The sequence below is a fragment of the Dryobates pubescens genome, chromosome 23, assembly GCF_014839835.1.
Source record: "Dryobates pubescens isolate bDryPub1 chromosome 23, bDryPub1.pri, whole genome shotgun sequence".
Classification (NCBI taxonomy): domain Eukaryota; kingdom Metazoa; phylum Chordata; class Aves; order Piciformes; family Picidae; genus Dryobates; species Dryobates pubescens.
The window spans coordinates 7,866,538-7,888,303 of record NC_071634.1 but is presented as its reverse complement, the minus strand read 5'-3'; the positions used below and the strand labels follow the sequence as shown (position 1 = coordinate 7,888,303).

Sequence of the window (21,766 nt, the reverse complement as noted above, 5' to 3'; positions counted from 1 at the left end):
CGCAGAAGCACGGCGTTAAACGGACAGGGGCCAAGTGAAAATACCCTTCCAAAAGGGAGATAAAGATGTAAGACTCTACACTCCATGTAAGACTGGAGTGAGGTGTGTCACCACTTCAAGTGAGAGATGCTAGCTCTGAAAGCACAGCTGTACATCAAGGAGAGATGTCACCTGAAGACAGCTTCAAATTTATACCACAAGGCCTGGAGGTTGTGATAAAAGGCTGCACACAGCTGTGTGAGTTTTCTCTGGCCCCTGCTCTTGCCCCTGTTGCTTGCTGTTGGTGCAGCATGCTGCAAGCTGAGCACTGGAAGCATTTATGAAGACTTGGGCCCTGCCCCCAAAGCCTCACCATTTATTAGACCGCAGAACGAACAAACGTGTTCTCCTGGTTTCACAGTTGCCTGCATGTACATGCAAAGCTCCTCCATGGGTACCAAGGCGAGCTAAGCCTGGAACACCTGCAGCAAAAATGGTAGCTTCTCCTGGAGCTGCCAACCCACTGCCAGGACATGCTGAAATTAGGAAGTTAGTGCCTCCTTCCATTTCTCTCCCAAAATGGAATGGAATGGAATGGAATGGAATGGAATGGAATGGAATGGAATGGAATAGGATAGAATAGAATGGAATGGAATGGAATAGGATAGAATAGAATAGAATAGAATAGAATAGAATAGAATAGAATAGAATAGAATAGAATAGAATAGAATGGAATGGAATGGAATGGAATGGAATGGAATGGAATGGAATAGAATTAACCAGGTTGGTAAAGACCTTTGAGATCACGAAGTCCAACCTATCATCCAACACCATCTAATCAACTAAACCTTGGCACCAAGTGCCTCATCCAGTCTCTTCCTAAACACCTCCAGTAGTGGTGACTCCACCACCTCCCTGGACAGCACATTCCAATGGCCAATCACTCTTTCTATGAAAAACTTCTTCCTAACATCCAGCCTAAAATCCTGAGTTGTCTTTTCCATGACCTTTTACACATGTATGGTCATTAGTGGATGAACACCAAATGCATTGCTGCCCTGAACCCACCATCACTACCATGCAACACCATCAAAATTTTAATGCTGCAGTAAGATTTTATAGTGCCATACATTGTCACCAGGCTCAATCTGCTCAAGTCTACTATTTTTACATGACATGGTCCGGTCATGTCAAAGCCCAGTGCTGCAGCATTTCATCTTTCCTGCATGTGTGGCTGTGTGCTGTGGAGACCAACCAGGAGAAACAATGGAGATAGTGGCAATGGCAGGAGTAGCCTTTCTGCTGTGGTTTGACAGAATCACAGAATGGTGGGGTTTGGAAGGGACTTCTGAAGAACATTGAGTCCAACCACCCTGCTAGAGCAGGATCACCCAAAGCAAACTGCACAATACATCCAGGCAGGTTTTCAGTGCCTCCAGGGATGGAGTCTCCACAAGCTCTCTGGGCAGCCTGTCCCATACCTGTTTGTGCCAGGGGAAGTTTAGGTTAGATATTAGGAAAAACTTTTTTACCTTGAGGGTGACAGGGCACTGGACCAGACTGCTCAGAGAGGTTATGGAGTCTCCTTCTCTAGAGACATTCCAAACCTGCCTGGACATTGCAATCCTGGGAAACCTGCTATGGGTTACTCTCCTTTAGCAGGTCGGGGGTGGACTGGATGATCTTCAGAGGTCCCTTCCAACCCCTACCATTCTGTGATTCTGTGAATGAGTGGTCAAGCATCGGAACAGGCTGCCCAGGGAAATGCTGGGGTCACCCTCAAAAAGCATGTAGATGTGGCATTTTGGGTCATGGTTTAGTGGGCATGGTGGTGTTGGGTTGATGGTTGGACTCAATGAATCTTAGAGGTCTCTTCCAACCTTAATGACTTTATGATTGTCTCTGATAGCACTTTGGCCTAGCCCAGAGGATGCCACCTCAGGTGTGAAGAGCCCTGAGGGTGAAGTCCACTGGCCTCACGGGCAAAAGCCTCGGGGCACTTCAGGGCAGACTAGGGCCCTCAGCCATCAGGCTGTAACCTCCATTTTTGACCTGCCTGGCCCTGGGTTTGGGGAAGGCATTCCCACATCCAAGAACTGTGTTCTCTCAGAGGGGCGGGTGGGCTGCGGCGCCTTCCGCGGTGGGCCCCACCCGGCCGCCCCTCTGAGCGAAGTTGGTCCCCGGCGCCTCAGCTTACCTCTGGGGGAGCAACCGGGCTCTGCGGCCCCTTTAAGGCGCATCACGTGACGCTCGCCGGCTCCAAGGCGGCGGTGTAGTCCCTTGACCGGGGTGTTAACGTTGACCGGCGGGGCTAACGGCGGCTACGGGGACTACAACCCCCAGTGCGAACCGCGAGGACGGATGAGCTCACCGGTCGCTCCTAGGCGGGTTTCGCAGTGCACGCTGGGAGTTGTAGTCCGCTAGCCGCAAGAGTCGGGGGTTGTGCCACGGAGCGGGAACTACGTATCCCAGCGTACCCCGCGGGGCGGGTTCCCGTCAGCACAAGGGGGAGCCCCCCGACGTAAAGGGGGATCACTTTCCCCTTGTGTCCGCCATATTGGACGGTAACTCTGGTCAGCGGCGCTGGGGCCGAGGGAGTCCCCGTTGCCGTGACAGTCGGTGCGCTCTGCTCCTCGGCGCCCGGGGTGACTCGTGCCCCGGCCCTACCCGTTCCCTCCGTGCCCGGGCGCTTGCGGCGGCCCCGCTTCCCTTCCCTTCCTTCTCCTTCCCTCCCCCCCCACCCCGCACCCTCCTCCCTTGCCCGGGTGTCAGGCACGATGAGTCCGGCCGACGCCAAGCGCGGAGCCAAGCGCCGGAAGAACAAGCGGGGCGGCGGCCTCAGCAGCACCGGCGGGCCGGGACCCAGCGGCGGCGGCGGCGCCGGCGGCCTGGGCAAGGCCGGGGCGGCGGCGGGAGCGGCCCCTTTGCGGGCTGCGACCCAGGCGGCGGCCGCCTCGCCGAACGCGGTGGGCGGCCTGCTGACAGCGCCGGCGACAGCCGCCGGCAACGGAGCTCTGGGCGGCGGCGGTGCCGCGGCGGGACACGGCGAGGTGAGGAGGGGACTGGGAAGGCGGGCGGCGATGACATCCCGCTGCGGCGGGCCCGGCACACACCCACCCGGGCGGGCGGCGCTGGGAGCCGGGGGGCTGCCGTTGCGCCATCCGCCCTCCCCTCCTGCCCTTCTCGGAGGGTGCGGGCCCCGAGGCCTTAGCGGGGCGGGGGGATGCGAATGCTGGGCCCCTCGCAGCGGCGGGGGGCCTCGGCGCTGCCCTGCGTGGCGGAGCTGTGGGGCTGGGCAGTGTCCCCGGCTCCCCACCCTTTGTGGGGGAAGGGCAGCGCAGGCTGCTCGGGGCCATATCACCCTGGGGATTCTCTTGAAATCCCGGCAGCTGCCGGCTCCAGGGTCCCCATCCTCGGGGGTCTTCGGACTTTTACCCCACCTTAATGGAGGAGCTGTAAGAAATAGGTGGGCAGGCCTGAAAAAGGCAAAAAATACCCCTTTGTGTATTTCCCCCCCCCATTAATATTGGAGTCCTTTTAGCAGTAGACAACTTCTGCATGAGAGATTCAAGCATAGGAGGTTCATTGTAGTTTGAGCTGTGGTTTGCACTCTGGTGCCTCAGAATAATGTAGATTTGCTTCATTACAATGTGGTGAAATTTATTTGGAGCAGATTGTGTGGTTTAATTGATTTTTTTTTCCCCCCATGAAAAATTACTCAAGGATTAGGCCTTCAGACAGGTAGGCTACTGGTTCAAGGTCCAGAGAGTAAATAAGTTTGTGTCCCTTTCTCTCATAAAGGTTACCTCAAATTTGTAGTGTAACTTACCTACACAAAGCTTGTATTTAGGTATCATTTACAAAAGCATTTCCTGCTGACAGCCTCTTCAGACTTCCATATACATATCATACAGCTTGTTTTGTTTCCTCCCTCTCTATCATAGACTTGTACGTGTAAGGGGGAAACAGAAAAAATATCTTTTGTTATCTAGGGTGTCTGAAATACCATGGAGTGACAAATGGTGGGGTGGTGATTGTTGTTGTCTTTGTAACTTTGTGCTTGGGCAGCCAGCAAGCTGATGATTGTAAATTAACTTTTTTCCCCACACCCCTCTTTAAAATTTGCTTTGCTATACTCTCACATTTGTTCACCCCAAATCCACAGTGTTTTAGATTAACCTTTTTGGTAGGTCTGTTCTAATCTGACCCTTAGTTCAGGCATCATTTCCTTTTGGTACTCTTGGGTGATTTAGATATCCAGAGGAATGATGTGCTTAATGGTGAAGAGGTGTGCAAGATTTTAGTTGTAACTTTGCAAGTCAGCACTAAACTCAAGTTCAATATCTATCAGGAAAATGAATCTCATTTTGTTTTACATCTTGGATTGCAAGCTCTTCCAGGCACAGATTCTTAGGTATTGTTGGAATAAACATGATAATGCTGAGAGAAACAAAAAAAGCAGTGGAGTGACATGCAGAATGGGATGTTGATGTGATTAAAGTAGTGGCGCCTCCACTATCCCAAATACTTTGGTGTTTGGATTTTGCCTGTAGTCTGGGACTTTGTTTTCAACCTAGTCACACTGTATCGAGTCTTCCTGAAACCTACCTTGAAAAGACAGCATCCCTGCTGGTCATCCTACCTCATGTTCTTTTTGTTACAGGCTAGGTAGTTCTTAATAAAACCTCTCAGTCTTCAGGAGTCTTCACTTGGGAAGTTGTACCTTCAGAAGGAAATGCAGTATTTCAGCACTAAATTCCTGGGGAAATCCTTCAGTGCATTACATGTGCTGATACATTATTCATGCTCTTCCCAGTATGCAAAAGGTGTAATTCTGAATGCATTTGTAGCTTTGCTTGAATTGGTCTTTTTTTTGCTTGTACTCTTAGATGTGTATGCAAGTGGTCAAATACCTCCATTTCACCTAAAAGGGTGGTACAAGTGGTTCTAAGGACTGGTGGACAAGTGGGGAATTAAGAAGTGTACTCAATCAGTTAGAATCAGCTAGAATAAACCTGTAACACAGACCATATTTAATCAAACAATAAGCATGTTGAAATTAGACTTTAAGGACAGATAAATCCATGTGCTCAGCTTCAGAAAGATAAGTGCTTATGCTCTCCAGTATTTCTTTCAAGTTAGCGTTGCTTCTTCCGTACTCATTTCAGTGACTTATGCTTGCCATTTTCAATGCCTTTCCAATGGTGGTGACACATGGAAGTTGCCAGTGTTTAAAAAGTTAACTGATAATCTTGTTTCGAGCATGAAAGCAAAGATAAAATCTTAAATCATCATTGCCTATTACTTAAATGAAAATGTGATCTCCTTGATGGTTAATAATTTGCTAGTTAAGGGTACATGGCCAAAACAAGACTTCGTTCTTTGAGTGGAAGACAAGCATGTGTTGTTTCTGGATGAAGTTGAGAAAGAAAACTGTGTGTTTTATGTGACTGATCACTTCTGAATTGGGTGCAATATTTGTTTTGGCTGGATCAAGTGCAAGCAACACATTAGTAGCTGTAAAGTAGTACCCAGAGTTGTTTTACTATCATCATACACAGAGCTCTCAGTAGAAGGTAAGAGAAATCATCAGCCGGTTCTGCGCAGGACAGACTTGAATTTTTAATCTCTGAAAATATAGAAAATACAACACCCCCTAGACTTCAGTATTTGCTGCACAGCATAATGTTTTATACTTGTCAGCATGCTGTCTGGTTCCAGCTTTCAGCACTTCGCTGTTTATAGGGCATCCATTCTGAATGTGGTGGGCACGTCCCTCTACTGATGTTCTGTTAGATGCTTCTCCCCAAGTTCATTTAAAATACAGAGTGAATCAAGATGTTTAAGGAATGATCCTGCCCTTGTGTGTCATAATTATTCAGAATGAGGTATACTTTGAAGATGCTTTATGAAACAGGTTGGACAGAGGTTTAAAATGGCTCTGGTTATGGTTGAAGCTAAAAGCACGTGTGTCAGTATGGAAATTCTAGCTAAGTGTGTTAGAGCCAACGACTACATTTTAATTGAGGTTTTTAGACATCTTATCTGGAGGGGTTTTTAAGATTGTAGGCTGAATTCTTCATTAGAGTACGTGCTAAGTCTTGTTCAGGGATGCAAGTGGGCAACTCCTAATGGAATCTTCCTGGAAGCTCTTCAGCCTCATGCTCAGGCTGTATAACATCCAAATTCATCCTCTCTAAGACTCTCAGACCTTTCAGAATGATCCTGAAATTTAAGGATGCTTTGGCAGTGTTTCAGTACCTCAGTGTTGGAAACCTGTAACAGTGTTGACACTAACTGAAATTAGAAACAAAGTCATTTACTGCAGGACTTTCCTAGGAGTTACATTTTTTTTCCCTTACAGAACTATTTAGAACAGTATTGTGAAGAGTCATAATTTGTAAACAGAATATAGATCTTGTGAAGCTTAATGTATCTATGTGAAGAGTTAGATCTTGCTTTCTGTTGTTTTGAGGGTTTTAAGTTCTGTAATGCATTGCATCAGGTCTTCATAATTTGATCCTGTACATTTTTGACTGATGGTTGGATTATTGATGCTATGAGCTGCATTTGATTATCAGCCACTGCTTAAGGCATAGATAGGGTGCAGTGAAATAGGCTGCTCCTTAGTATGTTCAGGTACTTTGGAGTGAAGAGTTATGTGTCAGTGGCTGCTCAGCTGCAGCAGTAGTTTTTGTTACAGGGGAATCATTTAGTAGCCATTTTACAGTTCTGTCACTTGCATTTTTCAAAGTGTTTTGTCTGTCAAGTGGTAGTAACATGAAATCTTCCATCTGAGAGCTGTTTCAGAAAGTACTTGAGTATTCCTTTATTCTGAAATACTACTTTTTAAGCAGAGATCTGTACATAGCAGACATACTGCCACCTTCTAGCCCCAAAATTTCAGCAGCTTTGTAGTTCATTGCATTTTACTCATATCTGTGCTTGATTTGTTGTTTGAGATTTTTCCTTTTCTCTCTTCCCCTCCCCCCCACGATTGAAACATTCAAAAGAAATGGTATACAAAAGAGCGCTGTCAGGAACTCAGTAGTTCAGCAAGTAGCTCGCTTTTGTGCTTTTATGGAGGACTTCCTGCTCTCTCTAAGCGAACTTATTTTGGCCCATTGTTGTCAAAGCTCAGGTAAACTCGGATAAATTCCAATGAAAAATAATAACCTCTTCAGGCTGAGAGAGCAGGTACTTCTGAACACTCGTAACACTGATTTGATGAAAGGCAAGTGTTTTTGACAGTCTGGTAGGTTGTTCCTCTGACGAAATGCAGTCCCTCTGGTTTTTGAAACAGACGTGCGGTCCGTACCCCGAAGAGCTTATGCTCTGCTTGTTTCTTTAATAGGAGGAGATGGAACAGAATGGGATGAAACTATGAGGATTGGTTTTGGGTGGTATGGTTCAGTTAACTTGCTAATTTAGAAAGAGCCTCTATTGTGACTTAAATGAATCTAACTGGAGCATTTCAAAGTTTCAAACAAGCTTAATGGTTGCATAACATTCACATTAATAGCTCCTTCCTAGCTTCTTCCCGTGATCAGTTAAGGCATTTTTCAGCTAATAGATCCAGACCACAGACACACCTATTAAATGTTTCCTTCAGATCTTGCGGTGCTGCTCCTGCAAAGTGTGTGCCCGTGTGTGCTCATGACCTTGACGTGTATCCAACCCTTGAGCACTCCGTTTCCCCCCACCTCCTGCACTTGCTAGATCATAGCCAATTGATAATGAGAAAAATTGGTTGTGAGTTGTTAAATGAAACATGTTGAAAGCATGTCTAAAAACGATGGCACCTGGTTCAGTGGTATCTAATCTGTGCTAGTGAAGCGTCCTCTTATGGCTTCATTGCGAGACAGTGATTCTGGGCCTTAAGGCAAAGGATTATTTCTTTTTTTTTCCCCTTTGCTGTATTGCAAAATATTTGAGAGAGGTTGAGGGAGAGGGATCTTATATTCTGAAAAACACAGTGACTTCATTCCCCTCCAAACTTTTGTTTCCTAACTGTCACAATAAAACTTTGTTGGTTTAATTTGGAACTAGATTAATGTGAAGAGTGAGTTCTGCAGCAGATGCATGCTGATGAGAATATTCAGGGTTCTTGTCCTGCAATCTTTTTGATCCCAAGCAGTACCTGAAGCTTCATTTAGGTATTTGAGAACACATTCATGTCTGCATGACAAGTGGTATCTCATCTTGAGAGTACCTCTCAGATCCTTTCTTCTTTAAAAACTGTGTATGGAAGGGATCCAGACATACTCCCTTCTGGCAAGGAGGGCTGAATGGATGTAGAAATTCGATTTGGTGGCATTTGGCACCTGCAGGACTAATCTTCAGTCCCTGATGTGTGTGTGTAGCAAGGGTGGTGCTGAACAAATACAGGTCTGCTGGAGATAGGTTGTGTAGAAGCTGTTACAAGAAAAAAATGGGGAAGTAAATGTGATTTGCTTAGGATGTACCAGGCTTCATGGATGTGCTAGGCAGCGTTCCAGGTTTATATGGATCTGGGTAATCGGAGAAGATTTGTTTGTTGGGGCTCCCTCACTGGTAGAAAGAAGGTCATATATCAAGAGAATGAAAGCAATTCCTACATTTTCATTTCATACAGCTTTTGTATTTTAATATCCAGTAACATAGCTTTGGACTGCTCTGTTTTGAGAGGCTATTCCACATGTGACATTTTCCTAGCATTATTAAGCAGAAGGAAAAATTTGACTTAAATTGATAGAAGAACGCTGCAGTTCAGTTCCCTTTCTCTACTAATACCTTAACTGGCAAGTCTCAAATTTCTTGTGCTACAAATGAAGAGTTCAACTGGGAAAATGACATTTAATGACATTTATGATCCCACTATTAATGTTATTATGGGAACTGCCCCAAGTGAACCCTGTCTGACTGCAGTAAAATAAAAATGCCATTATTTTTTCAACATGAGAATTACTTCATTTTATACTGTGAAATTCAAGGCAACCTTGACCTCCTAGGTGTGTGAGGAAACACACCAGCAAGAGCATTAAAGATAGGTCTAACAACAGAGGGATTTTCCTGAAGTAGTTTTTCTTCTTTAGTTCTTTTCTATGTATTGCCTTCTTGGTTTGTTTGGTTTTGGACGTGGAAGGTACAATTGCTTTAGTAGTGCAGAAGTTAGAGTACTGTTATACAAAGTGGATTTTAGGGGGAATAATTTAATGGGGTTGCCTGCAAGCTTGTTTGAGGCTTTCAGACTAAAGTTTTTCTGGTTGGAGAGGTGCTAGTGCCAGAGAGAAACATTCTTGGAGTGTGAACTTTAACCATACTCTCAAATTATCAACTTTGTGTTGCACAAGCTACAAATGCAGTTCTTGTCATCTCGAAATTCCTAGTAATGGTAGAACATACTGAATTCTGGGGGAGGCACTCCTGGTCTGCATCACTCTGTAGAGTGGCTAACTCTCCACTCTTCGTTCAGGGAAGCCTTGAGAGGCTTTGGTGCAAGATGGGTGCCCAGAGTTGAAGAATGTGAAAAATCTCAGTAGGAGACCATGCTTAACCTACGCTTGTCTAGACCCTTATGGCTTCTTCCTTTCTGAAAAGAAAGGAAGTCAAAAATGGAGCTCAGAAGAGTTGAGGTGAGTGACCCCCTGCTGAACTTCTTTCCTCTGAAAGAATTTTTGCACATTTATAAGGAGGAAACCAAAGCTATTGGGAAGGGGCCAAAATGCATGTGGCATGTTGCCTTAGGACCATGCATCTTCTGAGCGAGTTTGAGCCAGCTTTCACATAAAACTGGTCATCTAAGCTAATAAATGACCTGGATTCATGGTAGTAGTCTGTCTCCCTGGTCAACTTAGTATCGCTGTCTGGCTCCTGCCAGACTAGTTCATAACTCAGGTGTGTGGCCATGTCCATCTGACATACTTTCTGTCCCATCACCAACTCTTGAGCTGCAAAGCTGAGTAGTTGCCAACTACGTTTTAATCTGAAGAAGATCCTGAAGCAGCCCCTGGGTGTACTCTGTACCAAAACTGTGCTGTCTCAGGGAGTGGTCTGCTTTGGTTTGCTTTTGTTTTCCCGGTTTGTCAGAAGAAACAACTGGCAGTTAGAGATCTGGTAAAATAAGGGAGATCTGTAGTTGGAGAATGAGAATGGGGTCTTTGGAAGGGTGAAAGATGCAAATGTCCTTTTCTTTGTTCTTGAATGATGGAGGAGATGAGTTGTGTAAAAGACCAAGCATTATTGATGTTGCAGGAAACACGCTTTGCCTTTTGAAGTGGGCAAGTGAGTTCATGAAAGACTTCTGAACACAGCGGCTGTGAGCCTCACATTATGGAATCATTTTTGGTTTTTAAATTGAACTAATAAGTTTTGGTCATGTCCTTCACAGATTCTGAGTGTCTCTCTTCAGTGACCTCTAAAACTTAATTATATTAGCACTGTAAGGTGAGGGAAAGGAAAGGCTGGCAGTTCTGTTCCTGGAAGAAGTCTATTAATGCAAGCCACAACTCTTTAAAATCACTGTAATTCTTTATTAGGCTGTATCACATTGTGTGGGGTACTGAGATTTGTTGGGAACTGTGTTACAAATAACCTACACATCATGTTCTGCAGAGGGCTGGGAGGCTCCACCTTGATTCTTGTTCTGCTTTAAGCTTTGTGCTGTCAGCCTGCATCAGTGACAGCTCCTCACAAACAAAAGCAGTTTCTTTAGGCAGGGGTGCCGAGCTTGAATGCTCCCTGCCACCCCTTGAATGCACCCTGACTCTGGCTTCTTCTCTTTGAGCCTCTTTTCAAAGAGAGAGAACCAGTGCAAACAGCTGTATGGTGATGTGTTTGGAGTCCCTGCACTCACTGTGGGCACTGCAGACTTTTGGATTTCTTCTATATTTTTGCTTTTGAACTAAGATGATTTTTTGAAAGCTTTTTCTCTGGCTTTGTGATTTGTTGTTGTTTGGGTTTTTCCTTCTATGCAGAAATGGCAGCTTTAGCACTCAGAGCAAAACTCTTCCAAGGCTTGGAAGGTGGGGCTACCACTCAATTGTGCAGAAGAGTAGTTCATCTGTTTTCTAATACTGTTTTGTTCCAATGATCTGCAACAAACTGTGATGTAAAAATACCTTCACATAAACTCTCTTCTTAGGCAGACTTTGGTTAGTTTGACTGTTGCCAGAAGTTATGGAACCTCTTTCAAATTCTATGACCTTATAAACCCTATAGTTGAGTATTTCACAGAGGTGACTGTGAGGCTTTGGATTTGGCTAACACTGCTGTCACAAGCCCAGAGAGACTTTTGTGGACAGATAGTTCTTCACCAAGAGAATCATTTGTCATTGGAATGTGCTGCCCAGGGAGGTGGTGGAGTCACCATCCCTGGAGGTGTTCAAGAGGGGATTGGACGTGGCACTTGGTGCCATGGTCTAGTCATGAGGTCTGTGGTGACAGGTTGGACTCGATGATCTTTGAGGTCTCTTCCAACCTTAGTGATACTGTGATATGGTAGTGAGAATGTGTGTGTGAATGTACCCAAGCTATACCATGGCATTGCTGAATGGGGACTGATGATGTTGCTGTGGAAGTGTAGGAATGAAGTAAATATTTTGTGTGTGTGCATGTATGTGGTGTTGAGTTGGGAGAAAACATATGTGTGAGGATTGCTGATAAGAGAAATAAGTGCCTGAGTAAATGTTTGAAGGTTCTTTGCTACTTGGGGTCTCATAGTGAAACCAGTCACATGGAACAGAAATTTGCCTTAAAAAGCAGTTGTGAGCCACAGTACAGTTTTGCAAGCCTGTAGTGTTTAATTGGTGTGGAGTTAATGACCAAAAGATTTCTTAATTGCCATAATGCTGCTTATCTTCAATAAGCTGCTGCCACAACAGATGGCAAGTTAGTGGTTTAGCTGAGGTTCACTAGAAGTTTGTCACCACTTTATTTTAATGGCCATAACTTATCTCTGTGGCTGTAGATGATGTGGAGTTGAAACCCAAATCTTCACTGAAATAGGCTTGAGATGAATGAAGGTTTTATTTTGTCACTCATCAAGAGAGAGAACACTCCTTTACTGTCAGAAGAAACTTTGCAGTTTTATCTGTGTGATCATCTTCATGTTATCTTTACTTCTTTTTCCTGGCTACTCAGAAGATCTGTCTCTGCTCTACTGTCATTCTCTGCTTCTTTTCAGGGAGTCTGCAGGGAATTGTACTGATGTCTGCTGTGATTTGAGACAGCTTGCAGCAGCAGCGTGGAGCTGACTGGGGTTTTTATTCAGGGTCGTAACTGGCTAAGAGTCTGAACCACAGGAATACAAGTGGACAAAATTAAAATTCCACGATTTTCATGCTTTAAAGAAAGATTCTTATGCTTTCAATAGGGGGGAAAAAAAAAGAAGTGGTGGTGTTTTGTTTTCTTCCGGTCCAGCAAACAGGCTGCCATACTTGTGCAGTGCTCTCCACCAGCTATAAATTTGAAGCTTTATGTAGGAGGAGGAACTTTGTACTGAGGAGCATTCCATAGTAACTAAGTTAAATATTAATTATTATTTAATGTTTTCAGAAGCACTGTCATTGGTGACCTAGCTTCATGGTTTTCTGAGTTGTGGGGAGACTCCATCAGGCACACTTGGAATATTATTTTGACTGCTTGCTGCATGCTTTTTTTTTAAACTTGATGACTATATCTTATGTCTTCATAGTAAGAATGAAGAGGAATATTCTGCTGTCAGTATTTCAAGTAATTCTGAAGATATGTTTTCATTTTTAATCAAAACCTGTGTTTAGGAGGATGTCCCCAGGAGTATGTTAAAACATTACTAGTAATGGCCTGTGGGAATTTATGGCTTAATATAAGTACAGCTTCCAAACAGAGGTATTTGATGTGTGCTCACCTTTGTGTCTTTTGACTGAGGACACAGAAATGAGAGCTTGTCTGAATGCAAAGCCAGTTCTGAAACAAATTCTGAAGCCAGCAGGTTGCCCCTAAGAATATTAGCTGTTGGTGAGATGAGCTCCTCCCCTCAGTCCATTGGGCATTCCTGATGGTTTCACAGCTGAGCTGCAAAAGTCTGTGGTGGCCTGTGCCTGTTCCTTGTGAAAGTCTAGAGGATCCTACCCGTGTTAGACCTTCACTATACTGAAGACACTAAACCATCCATTCACAAAAGCTTCTCCCAACTCTGTTAATATCCTGGGACTGTCAGCATCCCTATCATTAGCTTTTTCCTTGAAGTCTTTGTTTGGTGAAATGGCTGATACACAGTGTGCAATGTTAAAACATGAGGATGTTTGAGGTCTTGCCTTAATACTAAAAAATCACCCCCAAATAATTGCATTTTTACATTTCAATTGTTTTCTCACATTAAAAATGACTACTTCTGATGAGAGAAGAATTTTCTATGGTTTCTTTGACTCATGTATTTCCTTTTTTATTTTATAGCAGGAAGTTTGTCTTCACTGTTTTATTTTGCTTGCATTGTCCTATCTCTGGCACTTCTGCCACAAATATATTCTTTTGTATACTCTGGGTAATTTAGCTTTTTGAAGTTGCATGCAAAGTGGGCTTTTTTAGTGTTTGTATTAACTCATGGTTAGCAGAAAACACACCAAAAAAAAAGGATGCAATGGAGTCTGCCTTTATTGATACTTCTAAGGCTTTGTTTGACTAATAAATTGCTGCTGTCCTTGTCTCAATATTTTTTCACTAACCTGGGTATTTTGTAGATGGTCTGACTGACATGAGAGAGTTTGGATAAGCATAGGAATTATCTATTAATAAGTTTTAGTACGTGGCCAGGGAGGTGTTATGTCTGATTATTATTTCTTTTGTATGTGTCTCTGCTTAAGGGGTTTTAGTGGAGCACGAATCCCTTTCATTAAACCATGAGAGGATCACTGGAGGAAGGTGTCTTTCTGGCACCTGTTGTGTCTGCTTCTCCAATATGTTGTTGTGATTATGCCTTTCCTTTTGAGCAAAACTTGATTGGCACTAGTGAGCAGGGAGGATGACTGTAGCTCCTCTTTTTGCACAGCCAGTGCTCTTTATGGTCAGACATCCTCATCCAGCTGGCCTGCTTGGAAGGAAATTATACTGGAGAGGCTTACAACTCCACTGTAAGCCCAGGAAATAATGGTGAGAAAGGCAGAAAGGGTGGCTCTGTGTGTCCCACTGCTACTATGTGCGTTTCTTCTTTTACTTAGACGATTTTTTTTCATCTTCCTAATCACACTTCTAATTGTACATCATGAGAGGACATGCACTGGCTAGCTGGTGAGGAGGCAGTCTGAGCGCAGCAGGGTGTCAGGGGCTGGGTGGCCACCAGGGAAGCTGGTCTTTGTGGCCATGCTTTCTCCCTTTGTGAATTGTCTTGGGTAGGCTCTGCTGATTACAGAGCTTTTCACTTTCTTCTAACATGAACAAACAACAGTACTGGTAGTTATCTACCTTGATACAGTGTAAAAGGTGGATCGTTTAGATGAAAAACCATTTTCGTTAAGGTTTGAGTTGGTGCTTGGGTTTTTGTGGGGGATTTGTTTTTGATGTTTGCTTATTTTGTGTGTGTGTAATCGCTCTCTAGGAAGTAGAAATAAATCTAAGCAACCGTCTTTTAGAGTGCTGCTCATAACCATGCCAGTTAAACTGTGCTTTCTTTACCTTTCAAATCTCATGCTAGCCAAGTAGCCAGACTTGCTGCTGGGTCGAAATAGCTGCTTACTCTGTGCAAAAAAAGCTTTGTTACAGCCTGACTGCAACACTTCCATTTCATTCTGTTACAAAGGTAGCCTTGCTGAATAGACCTTGATTTTGGGGTTTGGTATTGTTGTTTTGGGTTTTTGTTTGTTGTTCTTGGGAGCCCGTTAGAACTATGTGTTTTATTCTTGTGAAGGTACTTGTTTACTCTTAACAGGATTACACCTCAATTTTTTTCCCAAGCAGAACTCGCCAGACTCTCAATTATCCAGAATGTGTGCTCTGGCTCTTTGACTCCTTCTGTACTTCTTATACCATGTCCTTAAGTTCGATACCAGAGTTGAATGTACTGCTGAAGAATCTCTTATTGAGTGCTGTAAAATCTTATCTTGAAGTTTCATTCCATCCATTGTCTCATTCATTTATCCATCTTCTGGCTAGTGGAAACAGCACTGACTACACTGCTGTCACTTGTTTGTCTGACCACCTCTTAAAATGACCTAGTTGATGGAGACTTCACCACCTCACCATGCAGCCTTTGTCTTTAAAGATGTTGCTATTAATTTTGTACAGCATAGAAAATCTTCCTTGTTGCAATTCAGACATTTCATTTGGTATTCTTTGCTGTGGATACAGAGAACTGACACCTTCACCGCTCAGTATTCTGATCTGTAAGCTTGGTGTCCCCAGTTCTTTCAGCCTTTCCTGGCAGGCATTACTGTCTACATGTGGTGGCAGTTCTCTTGTGGCTTTTCTCCAGCTGTTCCTGTCTGGGTTGAAGACCTGTGTTCAGAATGAGTTGCACTTGTCTCTGTGAGACTTACCAGAGCAGTATTAGGTGGAAGGATTAGGTCATGTGTCACATAAGCTATCCATCCCAAGGTAGCATTATCTTTTTTCCAACAGTCTGACCTTGTTGACTCCTCTTCTGCATATAGTCACCTATGCCCCCTGGGAAATCCTTGGTAGTTCTCTGAAGATCTTCCTTTTAAAGTTTGGCAGCAGGAAAGTCACAGTAATTGAGTGTGTCACAAACATTAATCAGGGAAATAATGACATTTATTCTTTCTCTCCTGTGTAACTCTGTCATGGAAGAAAGTTGTACTGGTTTGATGTGGCATGGTTTTGACACAACCAAGGTGGTTCTTCCTCCTCCCCTTATCTAAGCTCTTATAAAGACTTGTTTGAATATGTTTGACTAAATTTCCTGGGAACTGAAGACAAGCTAATATTACTGCTCAGCTATTCCTGCCTTTCACCAACCTTTTTCTCTCCCTTGGTTGTTTTTTGGGGGGGATGTGTTGTGTGATTTTATTGAAATATATATATATACAAAATTTATTTTTTTTAGGGGCTAAGATCATTTACTCACTTTAAAGGATTTGTATAGGTCACCTTTTTCTGAGCTTCTGACTTCTCAGGCATCCTCCATGAGTTTTGAAAGACAGGATTATTGATTTTTAGATGGCTCAGAGGATTTCCTGAGCAACTTGGTTGAATGTTATCAGATCTAGCTGACTTGGAAGAAGAATGTAAGTATGGCTATTTCCAATAATAGGCTGACTCTGGGTGGATATTTTTACCCATTTATTTGTGCTAATTGTGCTAGTCACTTGCTTGTAGTTGATCCTCTTTAGAGGACTTATTCTTCATTAGTCTGGTTTTCCCTCTTCATTCAGTAATGGGCAAATTCTCGTAGTACTAGTACTGGTAGAATGATTTCTTAGTAGCCTCAAGCTGTTTCACGACAATTTCATTTTGTGCCTTTAGCCTTTTTGATTTTGTCCCCTCTATTGTCTTGCCACTGTTAGGGTTGTTTTTCCCCTTCTTTGTGCTTTTTCTGAGTCACTATTCTTGCTATGTTGTTTAGTCTCTTGCTGTGCTTGGCTTTCTCAAATTCGTTTGTATCTATTGTGTCGCTTCAGAATTTGCTCTTCCTTGCCTTAGACTTGCCTTCTGTGAGCTGTTGGTTAGTGGTGTTACATCCATCTCTTGCTGTTCTTTTTTTCCCTGTTCAGTAACCATGGACTTGATGGTTCACCTGGAATTGAACTGTCTTAATGTTTGTCAGCCACTTCTTGTTGGCTACATCTGAAGGAACAGTTTCTATGTTTTAAAACAGTTCCTTGAACTCTTGCTAGTGTTCTGATGTATTCTGTTACCAGTAGGTGTCTGGGCTCTTACTATCTCCTTGTAACAGGAAGTCCCATGTTTTTCTTCACTCTTTATTTGGTGTGATTGTGCTGTCTAGAGTAGGGATGTTTAACACTTCAGCAGTTACCAGGTGAGGTCATTTTCTTGCAACATAATTTTTGGAGTAGATTATCTACAGTTGTATCGGTGAAGCTACACAGTCAAGTAATTGATTCCTCAGTGTCTTGCACATCTTCTGCTTGCCTTTGGATGAATGCTTCCTACTGTTCATAGAAAAGTGCTGGCACTTATTTTTGTTTTGCATAATCCTATCCATTTTGCATGTTACTGTTCAGTATTGAAATGTAAATAACAGATTAAATCTCTAACAACGTTCTACTAGGGGGGAAAAAAATGTTCATGCATGGTTGTGACCTGTCAGGGCTAGCTGAGAGAATTTGGGAGCCTTTTAACTACCTGCTCAGAACACTTTTGGCCATTGTATCAGGGAAGAGAAATGCTTGAATCATCTTCATTATTAGCTTTTGGTCTTTATTTGGGGATTTTTTTGGCACATGTGACTGGAAAAACATTGAATGTTTTTTTTTTAGTGCAGGAAAGGCAGAATCCTGGTAGGAGGCGGATTGGCTCTGTTCTGCTGTGTCATATTTGGCTACAAAGAAGGGAAGTAGAGCACATGGGATATGTGCTCTTAAAGAATTTGTGATGTGTTTAATTCAAACAGTCTCTTTTCCTCCCTTTTTCCCTTAGAGAGCCTGGGTTCTTGGTGGCTGCATATCTGGGTTTTACCAAGCCAACTCTTTCACTCCAGTCTAAGCTTGTCTTTGCTTAAATCAGTTCTGTAATTTCGTGTATCTGCTGCTGTTTCTCTTGTCAGCTAGGGAATAGCATTTAATGTTGTGCAGAAAACTCTTTAAATATAATTAATTGCTATACCTCAACCTATAAAAGACAATCTCCTTCTCCCCTTATGGCTTACTATTAAATTTGGGTTTAATTGCTTCAGGTTTTCAAGTTTGATTTATCTTGCAAATTGTCCATACCTTTACATAAAAGCTAAAGGACTAATTTGTTCTGCTTTTTATTTTTAATGTGTTGCTAAAAGGTATCTAAAAGCCTTAGAAAAACTACTGCAGGCAAATTTTCCTTCATCTCCCCTGCTGCAAATAGGATTGAAAAAAAAAAACAACCACCACATGGAAGACAAAGGCAACTCAAATATTACAGCTGAGTTGCAAATACAGTTGGGCTACTGGAAAGCTTTTTGTTGTGAGTGATGATAAAACTGTAGGGGGACCTGGGCAGGTTTTTTTGGTACAGCCTATCTGGAAGTATACCAAAAAATACCTTGCATGAACTCCTTCACCTTCACTGGAAGTTGATCTTCACAATCCCCATCTTCAATTCTGCCTCACATCCTTCATGCTGTGACTGATAGAGTTCACTTTGAATGTTTTCCAGGGCATTTTACTCTGCTTTCCCTGACCTCAGTTTAATTCCTGCTTTTTGTCCACCCCCAGTGTATTCCCAGAGAGAACTTCATTGCTTTGCTAGGCTAAACGAACCAGGCCTTTTGCTCATGACCCTGGCTGACTGTCACCATGTCTGTTCGAGTTAGTCTTTTCTGGAAGGTGCTTGACCAAATGAGGTCTCCTCCAGAGGGCTGTGAAGCAGCACTAATACTTTCCAGCATCTCTTGAAAACAGTGTGATGCCCCTTGGAATCCTGTTTCTTTTTCACAGTGTTGGGGATGAACATAAGCCATTGCTACAACCGAATTGTTCTCCCTGTTTGTTTTTGAATCTTGATAGAGAATTCACCTCAGTAAAGGTACTGTGGCTGCAAATAGAGCATGAGACACTTGTCAGTGTCTCTGACTTCTATTTAAGTGTCCTCTTAAGATGTGGAATTTATTAATTTGGAGCTGGGCATTTCTGACAGTGGCAAATGTGATGTATGAATAATTATTGACTAAGATGAAAGGGATGATGTTACAGAATTACCAGTACAAATCATTAAATATACATGTGCATTCTTGGAGTAATGAATTCCTATTAACAGTGTTCAGTTGATGTGCAGTACTCTGTATCAATGCAAAATACAAACAAGACCAGGATATTAATTACTGCTGACTTTGATCTGAGTGAATGGTCTTCTTTAGCCAAGGAACTGGCTGCACAAGTATAGGCATGCTATAGTGTCGTGGTTATGCATGAGAGCCTCATGTTTATTGTAGTTTGGATTTTGTTCTGTTAAAAAAAACATTTTTCCATGAAGATAAAATTAGAAGGAAGAGCACAAGCTCATGTCCTGGTTTGCAGCTTTCTGGTTTGTATTTCATTTTTCATGTCAAAAGGTAGGGTTTTGATTCTTCCTGTCTTCACCATTTCTTTGCTGCAGTGTCACTTCTAGTGTGACATTTCTATGCTAAACCCCCTTAACTTCCTGCCTCCCTTAAACTTAGAGATGTGTTTACTAATTATTATTTGTAATGACCAAAAGGAATGTTTAATTTTTTTTCTGGAAGTGAATTTTTCCTCTCTGATGCTGTGAGGAAATGGCTCATCAGTGGGAGGCTGCCTGTTTGTACAAATAGTGATGCTGTGGCTACAAAGTCAAGTTTGACAGTTGGATAAAAGTGCAGCTCTAGGCTTCTATTTTAATTTCCTTTCCCCCAAAGGGCAGTATCTTTCATTTATTGCATAGCAGTGTGCATTTCAGCATGGTAGATGATATCTGTTTTTCTAGTATGTGCTTGCAGATTTAAACATGGCATAAATTGTGGTTCTGATACTTTCAGGTTTTTTTGTAAGATGAGACAGATGGGTTTAAGTTCAAAGGAAGATAAAATGACAAGATGGAACTTGCAAGCATAGGCACTTTCCATGGCATCAGGGATCTGTTGCTTTTTCTCATGCAGTGATTCCTCTCTGCTGGAAGGCAATTAACCATTAACCACCAGAGGCTGGAGCCAGTGCAGGTTCACAACAGTGTTAATCGTTGCTGGGAAGCATAGCTTTCTGAGAATTAACTGGCAGGGCCATAGGGCTGGCTGGGGACTTAGGCTTTCAGGTGTGGGGTAGCACCGCATCTACTGGTCACTGCTCTTGCGTTAAGGGTGACTTCAGCTTGTTAGCTTTTGGATGCAATGGGAGTATCTTTGTTTTGTGGATGTAGCCCCCTAAAGATTAACCTGGTCCTTGAGTCTGCTCTCAATGGTATCAAATGGAGGAGCAGGAAGGTTATTTGGTATTTGGCAGGGATTTCTTCCTGAACACAGGTTCTTATGGCTACCTGGTAGAAAGTCTCATGCTTGTTGTCTGTGTTCCTGCCTTCCAGTACCCTGTTTTCTAACTCTTAGCAGTTTCTCAGAAAGTAAGGAGTAAATGGCTCTCATCAGCTGGAAGCATCTGAATCTGTAACAGCAGAAAAATGATGATGGAGAGTAACCAGGAGTAATGAAATTCGCTAATTCATTCTGACCTGGGTGAATTGTGGTTTACATGGTTTGCCACTTGCCATCTCTAAATAAGGATTGCACTAGATCCTATCTTCTGCAAAAAGAACCCAACAGGAGTTCATTCAGGAACATCTTTGGCTTTTGCTACTACAAAGTCTGAGATCATATACAAGGCAGCGCTTAGATATTTATTTTAAGTACAGCTTATCTAGACTTGTGTTAGCAGTGAAATGCAGCATAGTATCCAAAGAGCACAGCAGGATTTCTGGGTTCTGGGCATTTCATCCTCCAAAGCAGCTGTGGTGTGGGTTGTTTGGTTTTGTGTTGGTTTCTTGTTAGGTGGTTTTTTTTTTAGTGTATTGTTTGGTAGTGCTCAGTTGTCACATCAGACTTTCCTTTAAGAAAGAGGGAGGCATGTAGTTTGAGTGGTTGAGGTAGGAATGACTACACCTATTTAAATTTCATGGTATGAGTAGTTTAAGTGCTTCATTCAAATGAATGTCCAGCTGAGTCATTTATCCTTGTTTAATAAAACAAAATCAAACCCCCTCTTCTTGGAGTCTGACATGGCTTCAACTTCTAGTTTAAAAAATGAAGCCGTTGTAGATCGTTCTGTCTAATAATGAGAAGCACACGAGTTTCATCTTTTAAATTCTGGTTAATGAATGTTTTCTAGTTCCTGTACAGATCAGAGCTTTTTTTCTGTGTGCTAACATTTTTATGTTGTGGCAGTACAGCCTGTGAACTCCTATTTCCTAAGAGGTGCCCATTTCCTGAAGGCTGTATTTTAGATTGATTCAGATAAAAGGAAAATTGAGTGTGCTATTGAAGAATGCGTGGGAGGAAGGGCACAGACTACAGGAGGTGCTCCCTTAAAACTCATTACAGAATAGCAACATCTCCCTTCTTCTGGAAGTGCTACTTCAAAGCTGGTACTGCTGAAAAAAACTCTGACCCAGGATAGTTTCAGGCATCTTTATTTGCAGTGCAGCTCGTTTCATTTAAGATGACTTTGTTCCTGAGTATACCTTTTGCCAGTCGTGGTTTGATGGGTTTGTAGTTTTGAATTGAAGTAGCTGTTGAAACTTCAGTCTGTTTTGATTGCTGTGTTACAGTAGAATTGTTATATCTTAGCTCTGAGGACCTAAAGGGGGGGAGAAAGGTAAGATGCAGCAAGTAAATCATCAGTTCTATGTAAATCCACCAAAAGTGGATCTGAGTGCTTAAAGAACTAGAAACAGAAGGAAAACTGGTTTTCTTCCTATCCTGCACTGCTCAGTCCTTCCCTTTTGTTGGGTTTTGAGTCATAATCAACTTGCTTTGTCATCTGTGCAAAGCAGATTGGGCTTTCTAGATGAAGCCTCCCCACCCTCAGCTTCTCAACATGTTTGACATCAATTTGAGGAATAGTTCTTAGTAAGCTCTGAAAATAGTGTTGTATTTGCTTACATCCAAGTGATAAGTTTTAATATGACTTGTTGAGGAAATGTGGCCTTCACAGAACCTGTC

At 42.9% G+C, this 21,766-nt stretch overlaps 1 protein-coding gene across 2 annotated transcripts in view; it reads left to right on the top strand.

The window, feature by feature from the left end:
* Window positions 1-2,537: 2,537 nt before the first annotated feature.
* Window positions 2,538-21,766, top strand: part of FAM193A (family with sequence similarity 193 member A) — a 69,402-nt gene continuing 50,173 nt past the window's right edge. For both annotated transcript variants that reach the window (XM_054172172.1, XM_054172169.1), the window contains exon 1: window positions 2,538-3,029. In XM_054172172.1, the coding sequence (XP_054028147.1) occupies window positions 2,757-3,029 (273 nt within the window). In that variant the 5' untranslated portion in view covers window positions 2,538-2,756. The remainder of the gene's footprint in view (window positions 3,030-21,766) is intronic.